The sequence below is a fragment of the Trichosurus vulpecula genome, chromosome 8 (genome assembly GCF_011100635.1).
Source record: "Trichosurus vulpecula isolate mTriVul1 chromosome 8, mTriVul1.pri, whole genome shotgun sequence".
In the NCBI taxonomy this organism is placed as follows: domain Eukaryota; kingdom Metazoa; phylum Chordata; class Mammalia; order Diprotodontia; family Phalangeridae; genus Trichosurus; species Trichosurus vulpecula.
Genome location: NC_050580.1, coordinates 157,242,874 through 157,265,822, shown reverse-complemented (window position 1 = coordinate 157,265,822; position 22,949 = coordinate 157,242,874). Strand labels below are relative to the sequence as shown.

Sequence of the window (22,949 nt, the reverse complement as noted above, 5' to 3'; positions counted from 1 at the left end):
GAAAGACTTGAAACTATCCATGTAGATCCTGACAACCTATTTTCATGGTAAAACAACATCCATCTAGTGATGGATATTGTTACGCTAATAAAATGCTAATAAAACAACTTAGTAAATCATGCTATGGAAGTCATTATTTATTAAAGGAACCCACGAATAGTTTGCCTGCCAGATTTTCCCTCAGTATGCTAGCATGCACAGAAGTCATACAAGTCTTGCCTAAAAGTGGCGTCCATCTTAACCCTTACTGTGTTCTCCGCCTCCAGCCCTGTCCTTTAGGGGAAGTAGTATGATATAATAGGAAGAATAATGGACCCAGTCAGGAAATACCTGGGTTCAAGTCCTGTCTCTTACACTAATTTATCATGTGACCCTAAATCACTTAAATTCTTTGGACCCAAGTTTCCTCATCTGTAGAGTAATAACACCTACACCTGTGATCCCTCCCTTACACAGTTGCTATGAGGAAATAGCTTTCTAAAACACTACGTACAGTGGACATGTGAGTTGTCATTATGAGGTGACACGATATGGTGGAAAGAGCCCTGCACTTAGGGTCAGAGAACCTGAGTTCCAGTCCTGGCTCCGCTAGTCACTATGAAACCTCGGGGGAGGCATTTCACCACTCTGATCCTCTATGTTCACATCTAGAACAGAAATGACAGTCCTTGCATAATATACCTCTGTGAAGCAAAGGCTTTACAAACCTGAAGAGCTATGAAAATGTAAACTTAATTATTTCCCAAGTAGGTCCCTTCAAATACATCGGCTGGGCCATGGAAATGAAAGGTGATGTTCGAATTGGGGGGAGGAGGAAAGAGGAAGGCGAAGACACTACTGAGACTGACAGTGATACTGACACTACTGTCTACTGAGGCAGGAGTTGGCAAGAAAGAAGGAAAGTTTTACAGGACAGATCCAGGATCAGGCCCTTTGGAGCTCCCAAGGGAACTGAGGCCTCCTCAGGACATACAGTCATGCTTTATCTTTACTCTTAAACTCATGTAAATCATTTGCACAAAAGACCTCAATCGGATAAGTGGGGGTTTTCTTGGTTGTTAAATCCATTTTGAGTGTACTATGTCACTCATTCTGAAATACAGCATGACTGGACTTATGTAGACACACGTTAAAAGAATTCAAATCATTTCAGAGCCACACAGAAACAGTATGGTGTAATGAGTAACTATCAATTCAAATAAGAATTTGCTCAAACCTTACTTTGCTTTTCTCAGGCACTGATGATGTCTGAATAACCAGATGAAGCCCACAATTCACCTGAAATTTGAAGATTAAACCTTCTCAAAAGTTGGCATTAAAATTTTTTAATAGTGGTATACACCAAAATATCAAAAATAAATGTTACAGTAAAAACAACTTTTACTATTCAAAACTAATGTACAGTTTTTTTTTTTAGATGCAGCTGGTGGTGCAGTGGATAGAGTACTGGGTCTGGAGTCAGAAAGACCTGAATTTAAAAAGGGCCTCAGACATTTACTAGCTGCATGACCCTGGGCGAGTCGCTTACCTTCTGTTTACCTCAGTTTCCTCAACAATAAGATGGGAATAGTAACAAAAAGCACTTAGCACATATTAGGCATTCTATAACTGTTTATGCCCTTCCCCTTCTGCCCTTTTTACTGGAGTACTACTAAGAACTAAGCGTTCTCTGTGGACCTAAAGTGACAGAATCCTAGAACTCTAGGGTTGAACTCAAGAGATCGTTTGATCCAACCCCCTCTCATGGTACAAACGGGAAAACTAACATTTAAGTATTAGTCTAACCGACTTACTCCAGGTTACAGTGCTAGTTAGGAGCAGAATTTGGGACTAGAACCCAGGTCCCAACTTAATTTTTTTTAAATGAAATCAAAACTAACAATAAAAAGGCTCGTGCTGAGAGATTAGTACTACCTAAGGGTATTTTCATGTTTTCTCCACTTTATTTTCCAAAATATCTTCTGTGACTCACTTACTAACTCAAGCTATATAGCATTTGTGTACTCAGATCTCAACGACTAATGTCCTCATTAAACGGGTGAAATGAACAGTTCCCGTCTGCTAACAAATCATGCACGTCCCACGTTTCTCCACTTAAAAGCTAAGACCCTGAGACAATGCAAACCAGCTCCAGAGTCTTAAGAACCCTGATCCCGGACAAGGAAACAACTGGCCTTAAATTGGTCCGACCTACAGGGCGTCCCAAAAGTCTTGGTGCGGTTTTAACGCGCTACAGCTTAAAAGTGCACTAAGATTTTCGGGACACCCGGGATAACGCCACGAAGCGCTTCATGTTTTAACAGGGCCAACTCCCACAAGACTCCCGAGGATGACCACAGGAGACAACAGGAGGGGCAGGCAAGGGGGAGGGCGCGAGGCAAGGCTGCAAGCCGAGCAGTTTTCACTTAGCCTGAGGACAGAAGGGCATTCCCGAAGAATTTCAAACCCAGGGCGTTTTCTGGCGGGCGTGGGAAGAAAAAGCTAAAAGCAGGGGGAGGCTGAGGGACCTTGGGAGGTGTAAAGGCCCTTTTCTCTCCATGGAAGTCAGACAATGGGATGAGGAGGAGACGCGGACAGGTCCAGGGGATCCCGCCCATCATCGAGGGAGCGGGGGTTAACTCTGGCCCCGAGAAGCTGACGGCGGCCGCCAGCCAGGAAGACAGAGGGACCCCGGGGGTTGGAGGCCCGGCCCCAAACACGTACGTTACTCGGCGTGATACGGCCAGGGCTGGTGCGGTATTTCCCGGGAATCATGGTCGGAGTCTTGGCTTTATCTTCGTGACAGGAGCCGCCACAGCTGAGTCGGGAGGAGGCAAAAATGGGGTCATCTCCCTGGCAACCCCTCCGTGGTTGCCATGGTAACCGGCGACTTCCGGTACGGTCCTTTCCCCAGGCCGAGGTCCGCGGCGCAGGCCGATTCTGGTCGCGCTAGCCTGCTTCCCGCCTCGCCCTCCCTCTCAGTCGCTCGGCTTTCCCGATTTCCCAAGTGCAGAGGAGGAGGTGTGCAGCAGCAGAGCGGGAGCAGCGGGCTCCTCGGTCGTTATGGCAACCCCCGCTTCCGGTCCGCTCGTCATTTGGGTCCGACGTGTCACTGCCCGAAGTGGCCCGCGCGAAATTCGTATTCCCCTCCGTTCCTCCTCATTGTCCGGCTTCGGGAAGCGGGAAGGCCTGAGGTGGACAAGCAGGGCGAAGGCGATTGCCTAGACCCAGAGCCTCGGCCCCGCCCCCGCCTGTCGAGACCCGGTGACGACACTTCCGTTGGCCACAGGCGGGGGAAGAGAAAGAGCCGGGACTCAGGAGAAATCGCCGGGAGAAGCCAGGAGTCCCGTAGGCGGCCGGCGGGCGGGCTCCCAGCCATGCCGGCCCGCTGCGTGGCCGCCCACTGCGGCAACACCACCAAGTCGGGCAAGTCCCTGTTCCGCTTCCCCAAGGACCGCGCGGTGCGGCTGCTGTGGGACCGCTTCGTGCGGGGCCACCGCGCCGACTGGTACGGGGGCAACGACCGCTCGGTTATCTGCTCCGACCACTTCGCCCCCTGCTGCTTCGACGTCTCGTCCGTCATCCAGAAGAACCTGCACTTCTCCCAGCGCCTGCGGCTGGTGGCGGGCGCCGTGCCCACCCTGCACCGGGCTCCGGCCCTGCCCCCCGAGGAGCGCCCGGAGGAGCCGCCGCCGGCCCCTGCCCCTACCCCTGGCCCCGAGGCGGAGAAGCCCGAGGAGGCCCGACCGGCCACTCAGCCGCTGGACGTCCCCCCGGCCGACCCCACGCCCTGTAGACTCGTCCTCCCCTCCAGGAAGAGGCCTGCGACTGCCCAGGTAAGGGGCGAGGAGAAGACTCGTCCTCTCTCCTCCCCTGCCAGGGCGAGGGCCAACTAAGGCAGGACGTCGGCGCCGCGTTCCAGGGCTCTGAAATTTGTAGGGTGCTGACCGTACTTTGACTGGTCGGCCAAGCACTTAGGAAGAAAAGTACACGCACACTCCCTCCAATCCCCCTCCCCCTCTGCCTATGGGAGAGTCTACTAGGGCATACCCATGCCCCGGGGCTTTGAACTTTGTTAGGGTATTGATGATAGTTAGGGATGACAGCTAGGTGTTGAAGTGGATGGAGAGTCTGGAAAACTCATCTAACGGATTTCAAATCTGTCCTCAGACACGAATTAGCTGTGTGACCCTGGGCAAGTCACCTAACCCTCTTTGCCTCAGTTTCCTCTTCTGTAAAATGAGCTGGAGAAGGAAGTGGCAAATTGCTCTAGTAGCTTTGCCAAGAAAACCCCAGATGTAGTCAGGAAGAGTCAGACATGACTGGAAAACCACTGAACCACGACAGCGCTTAGACTCTTTAAGCAGTTAGGAAGAATAGTACACACAAAGACAAGGGGTGTCTTGGGTCAACCCTACACTCCCTCCCCCAGCGCTCCCAGCAGCTTTAAGATGTTCTGAAGTTTTAAAGGCGAATCAAAGCCTGCCAAGAAATACAAGAAGGTCCCAATGTGGGGCTTTATGTGTCTGTCAGATGGTAAAGCAGTGCGATTGTTCTCTGAACTCTTACGACTCTTAGAATCTATTTTTTCTGTTGTTTATAATTGTATACACCCATATCTCCCCAAATGGAGTGGCAGCTCCCCAAAGTTAAGGACTGTATCTTATCTATTCTTCGACATTTAACACACGGTACTTTGTAAATAGTAGGCATTTAATAAAGGTTTGGTGGATTTAGTTTACTCAAATCAGGAATATCATTACATATAGAAACAATATTTTAAAAGGTGGGTGGGTTCCATGACTAGCCCACAAAAACCTAACTCAGTGTGACTGAGTAGTGACTTTATAGTTCAGTACTATTAATATTAACAAAACTATCGCTTCTCTGGGTCTTTATGACACTGCTCACTCTTCGTTTTTTTCCTGCCTGTCTTAGGGCCCCCTTGGGACATCAGCTGTGTCCCACCCCGAGCTGTGAGTACACCTGAAAGTTGTCTTGGGCTCCCCCTCTCTACATTCTCTCATTTGGTAATCTCATCAATTCCCCTGAGCCTTATTGCTATGTCTATGCTGATAACTTTTAGATCCATATATCCAGCCCTAGTCTTTTCAAAGTAGATGTTCCCTAGACACCTTGACTTCAAGAACTCTAAAACAGAATTCATTGCCTTTACCCCCCCCCCCAACCCACTCCTTTCCTAGACTGCCCTATTTCTGTCAGGGGTATCACCATCCTTCCAGTTACCCAGGTTGGCAGCTTTGGAGCCATCCTCAACTCCTCATTCTCCCTTGCCCCAAATATCCAATCAGTTACCAAGTCTTGGGAGTCATACTCGCACAACATTCCTCACATCTGTCCCTTTCTCTCTATACACACCACGGCAACCTCATCATGCCTGGACTATTGAAGTAGCTTCTTAACAAGTCTCTCTACCTCTAGTGTCTCCTCTCCAGTCCATCCACAATATTGTCAAAATTATATTCCTAAATCATAGGTCTGATCATACCATCAACACACGTGTTAAGCTCCAATGGCCTCCTATCACTTCTAGGATAAAATACAAACTCCTCTATTTGACTTAAAGCCCTGTGCAACCTGACTCTAACTTACCTTTCCAGCCTCATTACAGTAATAATTACTTTTTACAGTCTAGCCAAACTGGCATGCTTGCTGTTCCTCATACAAAGCACTTTCTCTCTTATCTCTATTCCTTTGCTCATGCTGTTTACCCCCCATACTCTAACATCTACTTCTCACTACCTCCAAACATCAAATCTTTCCTGGCACCATTTCCCCCCAGAAAAATTACCTTGTTTTTTGTTTGTATTTACATGTACATATTGTCTTCTATAGAATGTAAGCTCCTCGAAGCCAGAAATGTTAATTTTTGTATTCCTAGCAGATGCCCAGTATAGAGTAAGTATTAATAAATGCTTGTTGGTCGATTAATGATTTGGGCAGTTTCTGTGTAAAAAGTGCATTCTGTGGCTCTCTGTAAGATGGGACCACAGTAGCTTAGTAACATGTATACCCTTCAACCAGAACAATTTCCTGCTCTTAGCAAAAAATAAACTAGGTGGCACTGGTGGTAACATGTTTCCTCAGGAATACCACTGTAGTGGCCACTGGATATATAGTGCTTGTCAAAAAAATAATGAGTAATATTTCTCCCTCTTCACAACTTTGGGGGTGCCCATCCTTGTTGCCATTCATTTGTTTGAAGAGTCAGGAAATGTAAATAATTAACTGACTCTTTTCCCTCTGCCTATTAATGTGTTCAGGACTTTTTCATCCAAAAAAAAAAAAATCTTCCTTGGGTCTTGCTAACCCCTCAAGCTACTGTTTTATTTCTATTCTTCCTTTCATCACCAAAGTTTTCCAAAAAAGTAGTCTACACAAACAGCTCTACAACCTGCTTCTTCATCTTTTGCAGTCTGGCTCCTGTTCCCATCACTATACTAAAATTGTTCTCTCAAATGTTGCCCTAATGGCCAAATGGAGTAGTCTTTTCATATAGCTCATCTTCAGCCTTTCTGTTGCATTTCACACTTGACTGTTCTTGAAATCACACTACTTCTCACTGCAGCGCAGTAGTATTAGAATATTTTGGAAAGAGGACCTTATTTGGAGCCAAAGGACCTGGGTGAAAGTCTTGGCTCTGTTGTCACTTAATACGATCTTGGGCAAGTCACTTAGCCTATCTTGGCCTCTGTTTCCTTATTTGTAAAAAGAGGAGGTTGGACTAGAAGTCCCTTCCATTTCTAAATCTATAATCCTGTGAAATTTCTCTCTTGACTGCTATCTACCTGTTCACATCCTGCTTATCTTACAAAGCCCATAGCATGTGCCAGCTTCTTCATGATGCCTCCTCTGATGTCCCCATCCGCAGGTAATCTCTTAGGTCACATGTTGCTTTATATCGTAATTGTTTGTGTACACGTCATTTCTTATTAACTTGTGGACTCAGACCGTGTCTTTTTTCACCTTTCTGTCCACCAGTAGAATTTAATTCAGTGTGTTACATGTAGTAGTGGTTATTAGCTGAATTGATACAAAAGGACCTAGTTAGTACTCTGCCCATGGGTGATGAATAGGGTCCTTTTTGGCTAATGTAAGTAGAGGAGCCGCAAATTCAGATTTCATAACTGCTACTTAAACACGTAGTTGACCAATAACTATATTTTTAGACATCTTGAGGGCAATAAAGTCACAATGCCGGCATTTGTTCTTGTAACTCTGCTCTCTCGTTTTACATCATCTCGCTAGTTTATTTTCTTAGAGTCATAGTGACTTAAAGCTGAAAGGAACTTTAAGGATCTTCTGGTGCATCCTCCCCACCCCACCCCCCATGCAAATGACACTCTATACCTTAATATAATGACAATGCTGTGTAGTTCTGCAACATCTTCTTCTATCAAAGTATCCTTCTAGTTCTAAAGTACTTCAGTGTTATTCTGGAACACTTCTGTGCATGTAATTGTTGAACATAGATTGTAAACTGTAATGCAAGATTAACAGTCATGATGCTGTACTTTAGTATCTTTTTAAAAAGTAAACAATTCTTGTAATGTTTATTATCTGTTCCTAAATAAAATTAGTTTGTTTATTCCTTAGGTGGATGTTGGGGAACTACTAAGTGCTTTGGTAAAAAGAATTTTCTTGAAAGCAAAAAAGGTTCCTCAGTTCAACTAAGGTTTAGTTCAGGAAACATCTAAATATTTACTGTCTGAAAGTAATAGAATCTCCTCCCCAATCCTGTATATGAAAAGTATCTTAGATTTTATTTCCCCTGGAACATTTGTGAGTGAATTTTCATCCAGTTATAATTAGGTTTTCAAGTGGTTTTTAAAAGTCTTTCTTCTCTACCATTCCTTCAGAACATATATTTCTAATGTTTTTACTCAACAGAACAAATGTAAGAAACTGACCTTACCCTCCAAGAGCTTTCAATCAATCTAACTAGAGAGTGTAGTCAGTATGTTTATCTAGATTTACAGGACCAGATGTTATGCTGAAATTGAAGCTAATAAGCAACATAAAATAGGAATTAACCAACTGTAAAAATAACCTTCCCTAAGAGATCATTTGTGAATATTAATGAGGGTATGTCATCTATCCTCCCAAAACCCTCTCAGAGAGGCACCATTACAAAAGGTAACTACTATAAAATGAGATTATCATAAGGAGACCACATAGGGGTTAGAATAAGCACTGGGGTGAGTTGTCAGGCCCTACAGCTACCCAGCTAAGTGACCTCAGGTAAATCACTTCCCCTTCCTGGGGCTCAGTCTTTTTATCTGCAAAATGAGCAGGTTGACCTATGATCTATAAGGCAATCTACAACTATAAAACAGCATAATCTTAATTGGAACATGTTGACCATGAGGTAGTGTTCTTATGACAAAGGAAAAGTTAGTGCCCTAAAATCTAGAAAAAAGAGTCAAAAGGTATGAATTTGCCTGTATGTCTTAAGCACTAATCAGGGGAAAGAATAGCCAGCACAACAGACCTTTCAGTCACTATATAGCAAGGAAAATAGCCTCGTGGTATTATATAACAAGGAAGGAAGGAACCAGCATTTATTAAGCACCTACTCTGTTATCAGGTACTATCCTAAATGCTTTACAAATATTATCCCATTGATCCTCACAACAACCGTGGGAGGTAGATGCTATCATTATCCCCACTTTACAGTTAAGGAAACTGAGACAGACAGAAGTTAAGTGACTTGTCCAGGGTCACAAAGCTAGTAAGTGTTTAAGGCTGGGTTTGAACTCAGGTCTTCTTGACTCCAGGCCCAGTGCCACCTAGGTGCCTCTAACATCCCTCTTCTAAGAAAAGGCAGATCCCTTAAGATCTTCCCTTCTCACCCATTGGAAGACACATGACAGCTGATCCATGTGGGATGAGGCAGATGTTTTCAGGTATAACCAGTGTGTTCATTTGCTTTGTCTTCACTTTGTTATAAGGGTGGGTGCTATGTGGCATGGCAGGAGGAGCAGAGTACGGAATGTCAGTGAAGAGTGACAGTGAAGCTTTAAAAAAAAATCACCCACTCTACTCACCAGTTAGTCTTATGTCATTAATTTAACTTTGCAAGTAGACTTTCTCATTATACATTAACAATTTGGCACTCTGGTTTATAAACTGATCTCATTAATTTGATTAAAAACAATCCATTCCAGATAGCCTGACCACCTCTGGCTAAACTTAGTGAAATTGAGTCCCTGATGAGAACCAGACTACTAGAAACGTGGTAGGCCCCACCAAAGTACTGCTATTCCATGAGGCTCAGACTGGGCAACTATCTAGCCTCTCTTTAATATCCTCCTTTAGCCAAAATGGAAGAATAAGAGAGATAGAAAGAAATGAAAAAGATAACTAACACTTCAGTCAGTATGTGCTTAAGTGCCCAAATGAATCACACTGAGTGACTACAACAGAAGTCAAAGTAAAAGGACAATTAGTACTAAACTGGAGCAGTTGGGAATAGTCTCATGAATTATGGGGAACTTTCCAACCTGGAAGGATGAATAGAGGGGTAAAGGACATTGCTAGTACAAACAGAAAGAATAGTGTGACCAAAGACTTGGAGTAGAGAATCATCACAATGTGCTTAGTGCCTGAAGAAGTCTGACCTGATAAGAATTTGTGTTTGGGAATAGTAGGCAGTTTTGGACCATATTTGAATTCCTACCAGTTACCGTATGATTTAAGCTTTGGTTAGAATCCTAAGTAATCAATAGTTGTGATCCATGACTGATTCCAGCCAGTGGATTGCTTTAGAAATTTTACCTAGATATAAATTTTATCCGAAGCAGTTTAAGTGTTCATAAATGATTTTTTCCCAGGACCATGTCATTATATTTGAGCTAGAAATTTTAAATTACATATTTATAGAAAATATATCTTGATTTGGTTCAAGTATTTTAGTTTCTAACAATGGCCATATTTAACTCAATCTTGCCCAGAAGGCATAGCAATTTATGGCGCAATAATAAAAAAGTAAGATTTTATTATTTTGCTGTCTCCAAATGCAGAGAGGGAAAATGAGTGAGTAGGCATATTTATTGTTGACATGTATCTATGAGATTTCTCTAATTTATATTTTCAGATTACATATGAATATGAAGCTACCCAGACACAAGTAGATGTTGATCACCAATCTAATGATGTCACTTCGGTGCCTCCTTACTGTGAAGAAGGCTTAGTGTCTATAGATGTTGATGTTCATGCACTTAAGATGCATAAAAGTACACACATTTCTTTGAAAAGGCCCCCTCATCGTAGTTTGGGTATGTTTAGGCAATTTAGTTGTGTTGATCGCCATTAAATGTGAGAGTTGTTTTTAAAGTATAACCAATTTACCATATGCTTGTGTTTGTTCTCTTCCAGGTATTCAGGCCAAAGTAAAAACGTCAAGTAAACAACTCTGTGATGCAGCTGCTCAAACAGATGAACTGTGGTCCGTTCCTAGAACTTCTTTCCTGTTTTGCATTTACTCCAGTGATTCTGAAACAGATACTGACTGGGATATCAAGAGTGAACAAAGCAACTTATCTTACATAGCTGTGCAGGTGAAAGAAGAGACATATTGAATGTGGACATCATCGAATCATTCAATGTATTATAGATTTTAATCTTTACCAGTATGTAATTATTTCTTTGATCTTGTAATTCTGTTTTTATTTCTTCATGAAAATTTTATATTTCATCACCAGAAGCCTTGTTTTAAGTGAGACAAATTTGCCTACATTCAGAGCTACTGAAAATGGTTCTGACAAGCCGCTTTCTTCACCCTATATCCTTTTTTTTTTTAAATTAGCAAACCCATACAAAAGCAATTTAAAATTTCCAGAGACAAATCAAGCATCCACTACTTAGGAATATCTTAAGAATATCCACTACTTGAGAATATTCTTCAGACTACTTTAAAACTGTAAAACAACAACAAAATGACTACAGGAAAAGACCGATAATAGTAAATGATTAGGGTAAGAGTACACTGTTTATGTTTAGATGGTTACCTAATAAGATGACTTGTATTTTATTTAGTTCTAATACCATTAGAATTATCACTCCATATCTATGGGAATTCCTAGTGAAAGCTTTGTAACTCAGAAAATTTTCTGTGGATAATGGCTTAATTGTTAGTTGGATTTGATTTACTTAAACTGTCTTTTGAGTCAGATTAACATCAATTTACAGCCTCAAATTATTTAGATTTCTATTAATATAGAAATTGTTAAAGTCAAATAATGTAAGATGCATTCCCAGAAGAATTTCAAACAACAGACCTTTCATGGCCTAGTTTTTCCCTTATCAATAATACCATTTTTACTTTTTATTCTAATAAATGTTTGGAAAGTAAGTATGTGCAAGTTAACTTGCATCAACCAGGGAAATTCCCATGGCAATATCATTCAAATAACCATTCCACAACTGTGGTTTCTGGAGAAACTTATTTTATATAGTATAATTTTTTTTTTGAGAACAATGAAAAGAAGTTTCCACTTTGCATCTCTTTCGTACTGTTGGTTCTGTGCAGATGGATTGCACATATTTTATCTCCAAAGGTGTAAATAATAAAAGGATTTTTTAAAGTGTATTTCAACTCTGACTTAACTTGACCAGTGTAGTTTTTTTAATAAAATATAAAATTAATTTTGTTTGAGATCTGGTGGTGAAAATTGGAGGCCAGAACAAAGATTGCAAAAATATAAGTAGTATTCCTCTTTACTTCCTTAAGCTCATGTCCTGAATGGTCATTTTGTTTAAAAAAAAATAAGCTAAGCTTGATGCTGAGGGAGTTTCTAATAATATCTGATCTTCATCCATCTGAATAACAAACACTGACATTTATATGGTGCATTAAAGTTTCCGAAATGCTTACATACATTTTCACATTTGAGTCTTACAACAGTCCTGTTAAAAAGATACTACAGTTATTATCTGTTTTACAGATGAAGAAACTGCTGCTCAGAAAAGTTGCCCGACTTCCCTGTGACCATTAAACTAGTGTAAGGGGCAAAACTGAACCCACAGCTTCTTTATTCTAAGTCAAGCACTCTGCCCACTATGATAGTTCCAGAAGACAGAATTTTTCGTGTAACTGTAGGAACCAATCCTAAATCTAATGCAATTACATGGTATAAATGTAATTTTTCCATTTCTCACGGACATGACTCAGTACATTTTTTTGTGTCACTGTGATCAAATCAGACTTTTTTTCATTTATCTAGTCCCTATTTCAGCATATGATTGACAACTCAGACTTGGCTGATTAATTGACTTATAGGTTCTTTAATAAGTTTTGATGTGCATCACTGAAATTAAATATCATAAAAAATTATAAGGTAAGCACATCACATTCCCTACTATATGCTTGTCTTCTTATGTGCATATGTACTATAATACATTATAATGCATACACCCCTCTCTCATTGAAATCAAAATCAGCTGCAAGTCATGTCTTCATTTCCCTGATGCTATGGTCCTCTTCGAGAACAGAGGACAAGCGCAACAACAATAATACATCACATAGATGTGTGCCTATGTTAGCCCTTATTTTTACTTGCCAGAGCTGATCTTAATGAGAAGAGGTTGGAATGTGGAGAATGTAGAGTCAGTTAACTAAGTATATAGTAAGCATCTCCTAGGTCCTAGGCACAAGGAACACATGTACAAAGAATGAAACAATCCCTACTAGCACCAAGTTTATATTCTAGTGGAGAAAACAGTTTAAGCTATTAAAGTTTAAACTGCACTAAGACGTTTGCCACACCCTCTCTATATAGCATAAGAATAAAGCTAATAAGTACAAATATATACAGAGTAATTACATACTTTGGAGAGCACCTTGGACAGCAAGGAGATCAAGTCAGTCAGTATTTAAGGAAATTCACATTATTCATTGGAAGGTCAAATACTGAAACTAAAGCTTTGGCAATGTAACGAGAAGACAGGACTCATTGGAAAAGACCCTGATGTGGGAATGATTGAAGGCAAAAGGAGAAGGGGATGGTAGAGGAGGAGATGGATAGTGTTACAGAAGCAACAAGCATGAACTTAGACAGACTTTGGGAGATAGTAGAGAATAGAAGGGCCTGTTGTGCTGTCGTTCATGGGGTCACAAAGTGTTGGACACAACTGAACAACGACAACAAAGTTAAATACAAGTAGTTTCTGAGGAAAGGCACTGGTAGTTGAGAGGATCAGGAAAGGCTTCATGCAAAAGGTAGTGCTTGAGCTACAGTTTAAAAAAAGAGACTCGGAGGCAGAGGTAAAGTAAGAATACAATTTAGGAATATGCAACTGCCTTTTCAAAGGTGTGGTGGTAGGAGATGGAGCACAATGTGTAAGGAACAGAGAGAAGGCCTGGGTCTCAGAATGTGAGACTTTCCATTCCACATTTTGCTTCCACCAAGTCTCATTCTTGTCTGTTATTCTGTGGACTTAAGAAAACTTTCAACTTTGTCATACATTTTCAAATCAGTTGAACGGTGGGATATAATGATATATTTGTGGAGGTTATAAAACATGAAAATATCTTCAGTCAAAAATTATATCTCCAAATTCTTAGCTATTAAAATAATTTAGGATTCTACTAAAATAACGTAGGCAACATAGTATAGTACCATGCTCTACGTATGTACTGTATAGTACATAGTGCAGTACTAATGGGCTATACGTGAAGTGGGAGAACCTGGGTTTAGATCCTGGTTCTGCTACTAACTATGACCATACACAAATCAGTTAGTCTCTGGCCCTCAGTCTCACCTGTAAAATGAGAAGATTGACTGAGATTGCCTTCAGGGTCCATTTTAGCTCTAAATGTATGATTCTGTACACCAATAAATATTATTAACTATATGTCAGGCACTATGGAGTACAAGACACAATCTCTTTCTTCAAGGACCTTACACTTTAGTTGGTTTTTCTACCTGTAGAAAAACAACTAGTGATACAAGGGATTATATTGATAATCAAGACTGGTACAGAACACAGACATTACCAGAGTTTGGTTAGCAAAAGTTGCATAGGGATATAATTGAGCTGGGCTTTAAAAGATGGGGAGAGCTAGGTGGCAAAGCGGATGGAGTATTGGCCTGGAGTTGGGAAGACTCGTCTTCATAAGTTTGAATACAGCCTTAGATACTTCATAGCTGTGACACCCAATGCAAGTCAGTTAAACCTGTTTGCCTCAGTTTCTTTATCTGTAAAATGAGCTGGAGAAGGAAACCACACCAGCATCTACCAAGAAAACCTCAAAAGGGGTCTAAGAGATGAACATGATTGAAAACGACTAAACAACAGCAAAGCTGCAGATGGAGGAAGGGGAAGGGGGAAGTTTGAAGGAAGAATATTCCAGGAAGAGGATGTAGAGAATAAGCCCAAGTAGGAAAGATGACAGCAAATACAGCTTAACTTTAGGACATTCCCTGTGAGCTCTTCCTACCAAGCCCACACCCTAAATTTGTGTTCAAAGTCTTTCGTAACCCTGTGCCCACCACCGCTACCACCTTTCCAGTCTTCTTACTTTATTCTTTCTACTATAGACAGACAGACAGACACACCCATGTACTCTACGATCCAGTGACACTGGCCTCCTTGTTTGTCAGACCATTTTAAGTGGCTGTCCCTCATACAAGGAATGCATTTCACCAGTCCTTAGTAGAGTGCCTGGCATGTGGAATGTACTTAATAATGTTTATTGACTGAATGAGTGTAGGATCCAAATACCTGCCTTCCACTAGTCCCTGCCTAGCTTCTAGGTTACCCAAATTTCCCCAACTGTCCTGACTTAGAAATGGAAACCCCTTCTGGAAAACTGAGATATAGTAGTTTTCTTTTTAAATACTACAAAAGTATAGGAGAAAGGGTAACATAAAACAAGGTAAAAAAAGCTTAATATGGTCGTGTTTATCTAGGAGTAGATTTATTCATTTAAATCTATCTGACCCTTTCTTTACTGTTGATGCCACTAATTCTTGTCTAAAGTATTTTCTTCATGAATTAAACAGCTTAAACTTTCCACCTCCACCTTGACTAAACACTACCTTTCTCTGGTACAGTGAATCCCACCCTCCACCACCATACACACAAAACAATGAAAAAAAAATTTTTTTATGGTCAGTATTAAGACCAAAACAATGACAGCAGAGTTTAAAAATCGTTCCAAAATTATACATCTCATGAGAATAGAGATGAATTTCAATTTAAATTTCTGGGTATCTCCTATGTAAAAAGGGAAGCAAGCCTAGTTTAAAAAAAAAGTGTGGGGGCTGATTGGATCCTACTATTTTGGGCTGTAATATATGTAGGACAGTGGAGTTATTATAGGATAATTATGTTAGGATTGATGCCTCAATTTCTAACTAATGTTTTAGAATTGTTGTTAAGGAGAAAGGAATAAGCCTTCTTTTTTTTTTTTTTTTTAATCATCGCATCCATTACCAAGTTGTCTTACGTGCTTCCAGAAGAACGGTGGTTTGTGAGAGTACAAAATTCAAGCACTCTTTGTGCTGGACACTAGGTGGAGTTGCTGAACTGAAGCTATTAATAGCTCCTAGGCAGCCATGTTATAGAATCATATTATTAGAAATGAAAAGAACCTTAGGAATTACTTAACACAACGCATTCATTTTACAGTGAGGGAAACTGTGCCTCAGGAAGGTTGTTTGATGTGATTTCTGCCACCAGTCCTGAATTTTCTCATTCTGAGCCAGATTTTCTCTTGTAGACTGAGGCCTGTCAATATACAGTAATAGTTCAGTAAGCCATCATTCCAAAGCTCAACAATACCTTACTTCAAAATTCAAATAATAGGTCTGGCAGAGCCTTCTGGAGATTTATTTACTCTCTAGACAGGATTATCTCTCAAGCCTTTTCAGACAACTGTTTCTCAAAGGTTTCCAAAAAAGCTTCAAAGCTATTCTAGTGCTCACCGATGGGAAAGCTTTCATAATATCTAAACTCATTCTCTACCCCCGTTGCATTTTAGCCTCTTATGCTGCTTTCTCTAGAAATGTCATACTATGGACCACTGTCATCTAAAATATGTCTTAAGTCCTCCAAAGCTGCCACATCCCTCTTTAACTTTCTTATCTGAAAACTAACCTGTACTTTTCCTCCTAGTTGCTGTTTTCCAGCAATTAGCTTTATTTTTAATTTCCTTTCTCTGGAAGTGGAATTGCAATATCCTTTCCTTACCAGCTCTGGCTCAGGTAGCTGAAATATTCTTCCAGCTTCCAAGACAGTCTTCCCATCATTCACTACTGATGATGTGTTGTTCAGCCCTTATACTTGCCAGTTCTTTATCACTTTTACTTTAAGGAGATATGACTTTTCTTACATGTGTGAATACTTTAAAAAGACATGATTTTGTCAGTGTGGGTACTTCTTCCACCTGAGCAATTTTAAACTTCTTTAGCTGGTCTTCAAAAACTCACTCAGGCTAAAAAATGTATCATTGTTAGAATGTAACAGGCTAAAAAATGTATCCTGTTGTTAGAAGACGTGCTCCTCAGGCATCACACATAGAGTCCTCAAAGCCTTTAAAGCTTGGTAAACTCCACTAGGGCAACCTTCAAAATCTCATGATTACATCCATGCCAGCATCATTAAGGGAGGACTTGAGGTTATTCCTATCTATGGAATGGAAAATAAAGGTGTGTCTTCCAGGCCCCAACAAGTGATTCCAGGATGTTGTGGTTAGTTCCAATTCAGTTTGAATTTAAAGGACTGAAGAAAACTAAATCACTTCTTAGAATGTACCAAGATGCCGTAGGCAAGTGTCAGGTTCAAATAAGATAATAGAGGTAAAGCACTGTGCAAGCCTTAAAGTGCTAGATAAACACCAGCTAGTATTATGATTATGATTATTATCATTATTAGTATTCTCCAGTTCCCAGGCCTCCTATCTGGTGAATACTTCATTACCTGAGCCTTTATTGCAACTCCTGCTGCGCTCCTACCATGTTTATAGGGATATGCTGGGAAATGTTCAACAACAGCACTCTCCTTATAGTTCATGTTTTTCAATTTAATCTGCATTATTAAAACGTTCTTAAGACTAGATTATCCACAAAACCAGCTCTGATTTGTAGCCTAAGGTATAAATGTTCATGCTGAAAACTTAGTAGCTTGCAAGCCAAATGGGTTAGATGTGGCTCCAGCACACCCCTATGCGCAGGCTTCTCATGCATTCCACTAAAGGTCAGCCCCCTTAGTTGGTTCACTGGCTGATTTTGTCAGTGCTTGGGTAACAACGTTTTCACTACTCAGGGAATAAGGGATTTCTCCACCCAAAGGCATGTGCCAGCATTGCAGGCTTTCTTCAGTACCTCTCTCCTTCACAATAGGGTCAGTCACCTGTTAAAGGTGTACACAGTATTCTCAGTGAAAGGGCATCCAAAGTACAAAGTGTATCCAAATTTTAAAAAGTTCTAGGCAGAATCTCACATTTCTTCAGCATGTCACACAATTACCCTAGATCTAAATTTTGCAGTCATTTCAAGTTTCATTAACCAGTTTCTGTTATGAAGGTTTTTTTTTTCCAATAAGCCTTTGTTAGATAGCTGTGACTTCATCTCCAACTGAACTTTCCCTTAGAACAAAGAAAAACAGTTAAGCAAAAAAAAAAAAAAAAAAAGAACTGGAATAGCAACCCTGCCTGTCCCGACATACAGCATAAGTGTTCCGTTGTTCCCTCCCTTTCTTTGAGAAGAGGGAAATATGTTTCATTATCTCTTCTCCAGGAGCATAATTGGTTTTTCAATCACTCTGATTTTTTTGTATTATTTGTCATTTATTCTTTGCATGTGTTTTAGAAGGATAATTTGAAACTTTTTTTAAAATTTCCAATTCATTTTACTTTTCCACCTTTATTTTTTATTCAGAGCATAAAAAATAGAAAGGAGCATTTCCATATACAAAGAGTGGAAAAAGGATCATATGTAAAGATGTAAATCTGTATTGTATTGCAGCTTTGTTTTCTTTTTTAGTATATAATAAATTCAGCATGATATTTTCAGAGCTGGCTTTCTTATCTGTTTCCTACTGACCTTTTATCTTCTGTGAATTTTTTAAAATGCTTCAATGAACCTCTTACTTTTATTTCATTTTTGTAACCCAATCGCTAGCCCCTTCTCCCCCAACTGAAAGGAAGAACAAATCCCTAATGTCCAAAATTCATGTTCAAGCAAAGCATATTACCATATTAGCCATGTCCTATAATATATGTCTTGTTCTCTATCTTGGGTTCATGACTGCTCTGTCAGGAGGTGGGAAGCATGTTTCATCACTGATCATCTGGAATTGTGGCTGGTCATCACATTAATCAGCGTTCTTAAGTCTTTCTTGGCCATTTTTCTTTACAATGCTCTTCATACATAAACTTTTCTATGCTATACTCATTTAACTCTTCATCAGCCCATACTGATCTTCCCAGGTTTCCATGTGATTTGCTTTTATTTCTTATGGCATAGTACTGTTTCATTAAATTAATATATCGTAATTTGTTTAGCCATTCCTCAATTAATGGATACCCCCATAGTTTCCAATTTTTGCCACTTTAAAAAGAAGTGCTATAAATACTTTGGAGTCCTTTCCCCCACTCATTAATATCTTTATGGCCTGGCCCTAGTTGCCATATCACTGGACCAAAGAGTATGCACAATTTAATGTCTTTTGGGAAATAGATCCAAATTGCTTTCCAGAATATCTGAATCAATTGGTCTACTAATAGTGTGTTAGTGTGCCTGTTTTCTTGCAGCCCTTCCAACAACTGCTATTTTCCTTTTTTATCATTTTTTGCCAACCTAATGGATATGAATTTTAATTTTCATTTAAACAAAGAATTTGGAGCATTTTTTTCATGGTTGTTGATAGCTTAGATTTCTTTAGCGAAGCTTAGAGAAATGCAGAATTCTTGGCTCAGTAAGAAGGCAGATGAAATTCCATTTTATGCTGATAGTAACAATCCAAAGCACTTTTGTGATGCCCTAAAAGCTATTTATGGGCCAAAGTTTATGGTGCATCTCCACTACTCAGTGCTGATGGAACCACATTGATCAGCGATAAGGACATGATTCTAGAGAAATGGGCTGAACACCTCCATAGTGTTCTCAACAGACCATTGCCAATCAATGCTGAAGCTATTGACCACTTACTTCAGGTTGAAGTCAGTTCCTCCCTAGCTGAAGTTCCTTTGAGAATGTGCTTGTTCACATCCTTTAACCATTATATATTGGGAAATTTTTCTTGTTCTTATATATTTCAATCAGTTCCATATATACAGATAAATATATATATATATATACACATCTCGTATATGAGACCTTTATGTGAAAACATTGCTGGAAAGATTGTTTTACCAGTTCACTGTGTTCTAATTCTACCTGCACTGATTGATGCAAAAACTTTATAAATAAGTTAATTGTCCATTTTATCTTCTCAGAGTTTCTCTATCCCTTGTTTGACCAAGAACTCCTACCCTATCCCTCATTGCAAAAAGTATTTCCTTCCTTTCTCTTATAATTTGTTTATGATTTTATATTGTCATGTGTCCATTTAGAACTTATCTCAATTGGTATATGATGTGAAATATCAGTTTAAACCTAGTTTCTGCTAGATTGCTTTCCAATTTTCCTATGAGCTTTTATTGAATCAGTGACTCTTTGCTCCAATTGCTGTGGTCTTTGGGTTTATCAAATACTATGATACTATGTTTGTTTGCTTCTCTATAATCTAAAATATTTTCTAGTTTTTTGATCTTTTTCTTTTGATCTCAGATCTCTTCCTTTCTTCCAAATTTATGGTGGAGCAATATCCTATCCCCTTTCCTTGTGCAAATTAAGATAGTTTGGGGTTTTTTTCCCCTAAAAGGTTGGCTTAGTTGACTCAGAGTACTAAAAGCTCAGTACTAAAGGTGCACCACTTCCTCCTGATCCACTGAGTACAAAGGGACAGGAGTTGTCAAATCGAAAATGATGGCTAACTCAAGCAGGGGAACTTTGCTCAGCTGAATCACCTTAATTCCTGTCTTTGTTGAATATCTTCCTATTATGCCTAAGTAAATCTTTTGTAACCTGCGACCTACAAGTGTCTCATTATGTTTCATTATGTTATGGAACCTAAATTACCAGGGGACTGGCCTGAGCCAGGCCCAGCCCAGGACACAGGTAAAAACTTCTGACCTTTCAACCACCAAACTGCCACCCAAGAGCTTCCCTGGTGTAATTGTCACATAATTTCCAAGTTCATTTCTCCCATTTCTATACACAAATACCTCAAGGTCAGTTCTCTGTAGCTGTTCTCTAAAGCATTCATTACTTTCAAAATCCAGTCTCTAAAAGCCCAAAGTTTCTTCAGAACTCCACTCTGTAGCAAAAGCAACTTGGACTTACCCTGGGTCCCCACATTGCTCCTCCAAGAGTCACTTCCTGACCAGGGTCTATTTTCTCTTCTCAGCTTACACTAACATAAATAGCACAACCAAAACTCAATCGTATTTCAGTTAGTTCATATTATAGTTTCAGCGAGACCAGGACTGCTCTCAAATTTACAGAATGGTCCCTTTAGGGGTTGATGCAGCATATGAGAATGATGTTTTGCAGCCAACAGTTAACTGACATTACTGTAATTGGTTATTTTTTTCTAAAAATGGTGAACCAAATCCAAGTTGGTGTGAGGCTCTTGCAGGGTTTTTATGGCTGAGTGTCTGGGTAGCTCAGAAGCAATCCCTCCCAACTCAATTTGTAGATGACTCACCCATTCCAGTACTTATGCCTGTAAATCAGTGTGGTCAAAACTATACTCTGTGGACTGCAGTTTTTTCTGCACAGGACTTTGCCTAAGGAAATGACATGGCTTAGCTTAATGCAGAGAAAGTTATATACAGATATTTTATGGATTTTCGAGTGTTTTCATCTCAGTCATCCCCCACCTTAAAGTAAATATCAGAAATTAAGTGTGTTTTTGTCCAATCATCCAAAGGAACTTTGGTCTTACCTTTCTAAACTAGCCTCCAGAGAACATAAGAGGACAGTTGCTGGTATTTTCTTTCATCCTAATTTCAAACAGGCAAGGAGGTATGTTAGGATGAGTGATGATTTTGAATAAACAAATTCAGTGGGAAAATCCAGCTATAGGATAATATTTTTGAGTGTGAAGGGAGGAAAAGATCAACCAACTTTAAAAGAATATCATTGAAAAGACGTTATAGAAGAATTACTTTTGATGACCTAGACAAAAGCTGGATTGTGAAAAGAAATATGAAATTTAGGGATGAAAAAAGAAACACTTCACTCAAGTGGTCAGTCAACAACACAGTTTGAATATCCCTAAGTGACAATCATTTCTTCCCCTCTCTCAATCCCCCTCTCCACCAAAATCCTTTGTAAACTGTAAGTAAACCTTAGTCCTCTTAGAATGGAAGTATGTGGAGCATCGCTACATGTGTGTGTTTACTACATATACACACTATAAAATATATACACACACATTTACGTATGGACAAGTTGGGCCTGGAATTAAAAAACCAGGAGAACAAGCTTGACTGCCTTTAGGAAATTGCAAATCTCCTCTAATGACACCAAACTTCTCCCAGAAACAGAGGCCAATATTTTTAATATTAATGTTCTATTGGATGTTGTATAGTTGTGAGAAAGGAAACAACGAAGCCTCTAAAGAATGAGAAATAGGTTCTTAAAGCAGTAGCCACTTACTGTTTGTTAAACTGAACTGAATCAAATCTTTATAACAGTGAGCACTGAAGCCCTTGGGACAACTGGTAATGCTGAGACTACATAGAGTGGGTTGGTCTAAGGACACAGATAAATCTAAGGAATATCTAACTTAAGTGTTCAGATACAAGACAAGCAAAGAGCAGAAGTGATGGAGAAGGAATGGTTAGAGAGGTGGGAGGGAAACCAAACAAATATAATAGACCAGGAGGCAAGGAAGGAAAAAAACATCCAAAGTGAGAGGTGGTCAATAGGCCAGTTGCTACCAAGAGCCTGGGGAGGCAAAAGACTTTGTTAAAAGGTCATTAGTCGGGAATGGGTTCAAAAGGGGAAAATACATATGTATCTAGAAGAGTATAAAAGTCTTCTAAATTTAGAAAGAAATAAAACTCTAAGGGGATAAAGAGAAGGGAAAATATAAAGGAGGGATCTTTAGAGGGGAGGGTGAGGGAACAGGTTAAAAGGTGGATATAGAAGGGTGTTTAGATCAAAGGGAATGGGAGAATAAGGGAGGGATCCTTAGAGGGGAGGGTGAGAGAATAGGTCAAAGGGGTTGTACAAAAGGATGTTCTGGTTTATAGGAAGGAGACCACAAGGGATTATTGTAAGGGGGTGGGCCAAATAATAGGAGGGCAAGGTAGCAGTAAGTAGAGGAATTACGAGAGATAGGAAAAAAGATAGGCATAAACATAAAAAACAAAGATTAGGAGTAGAATCTCTTAGGGAAAGTATATGTTTGTATATGTATGTGTATATATGTATACAGGTATATGTCTATCAATATCTATATATAAATATATCCACACTTAATTATAGCCTGGGAGAGGGGAAGGGGAAGGGGCAGAAAGAACAAAGTAAAAAATGTACAGCAGAGAACAAAAGAAAACCTACAAGGAAGAAAAGAAAAGATGGCCAGCTGCCGCCAGCAGCTGTGGCATCGAAATAGCCGGAGATGGCCAATGCCACGGAGAGTAAAAAGAAAACACGGGTCAGCAGGAGTAAAGAACAGCTCCCTTTATTTAACTGAGAGACAGGGCTTATATAGCTTTCAGGGGAGCAGAATCAACAAATCCACGTGTGAGGCATTTGCATAATGCATGATTTCCTTGTGCTTTTGTTCCCCTCTTGCTGTAAACAATATTGTGTTAATAGCCCACAGGTGCTATTTAGTACGTGTGTGCCCTTGGGGGTTTTGGAGAGAGCATGTGCGTATGGAGGAGG

At 40.1% G+C, this 22,949-nt stretch overlaps 2 protein-coding genes across 3 annotated transcripts in view; one reads left to right on the top strand and one right to left on the bottom strand.

Annotated features, from left to right (window-relative positions):
• LRRC49 (leucine rich repeat containing 49) overlaps positions 1-3,228 on the bottom strand; it is a 180,039-nt gene extending 176,811 nt beyond the window's left edge. Inside the window, exons 1-2 of one of the 2 annotated variants that reach the window (XM_036737270.1) lie at positions 2,704-3,228; positions 1,222-1,278 (exon numbers count right to left, since the gene is read on the bottom strand). In XM_036737270.1, the coding sequence (XP_036593165.1) occupies positions 1,222-1,278; positions 2,704-2,754 (108 nt within the window). In that variant the 5' untranslated portion in view covers positions 2,755-3,228. The remainder of the gene's footprint in view (positions 1-1,221; positions 1,279-2,703) is intronic. The other variant, XM_036737272.1, reaches the window with a different exon arrangement.
• A 40-nt stretch (positions 3,229-3,268) lies between these two features.
• On the top strand, positions 3,269-11,646 carry THAP10 (THAP domain containing 10). The gene is made up of 3 exons (XM_036735688.1): positions 3,269-3,815; positions 10,097-10,277; positions 10,378-11,646. Exons 1-3 carry the CDS (start codon positions 3,357-3,359, stop codon positions 10,578-10,580), a joined length of 843 nt encoding a protein of 280 aa, XP_036591583.1. The 5' UTR covers positions 3,269-3,356; the 3' UTR covers positions 10,581-11,646.
• The last annotated feature ends 11,303 nt before the right edge of the window (positions 11,647-22,949 follow it).

Excerpts from the sequence above, each read along its gene's own strand:
- THAP10 (XM_036735688.1), top strand. The coding sequence starts at position 3,357 with ATGCCGGCCCGCTGCGTGGCCGCCCACTGCGGCAACACCACCAAGTCG. Across the intron at positions 3,816-10,096 it reads AGAGGCCTGCGACTGCCCAG|ATTACATATGAATATGAAGC; the intron begins GTAAGGGGCGAG and ends TTATATTTTCAG. Across the intron at positions 10,278-10,377 it reads GCCCCCTCATCGTAGTTTGG|GTATTCAGGCCAAAGTAAAA; the intron begins GTATGTTTAGGC and ends GTTCTCTTCCAG.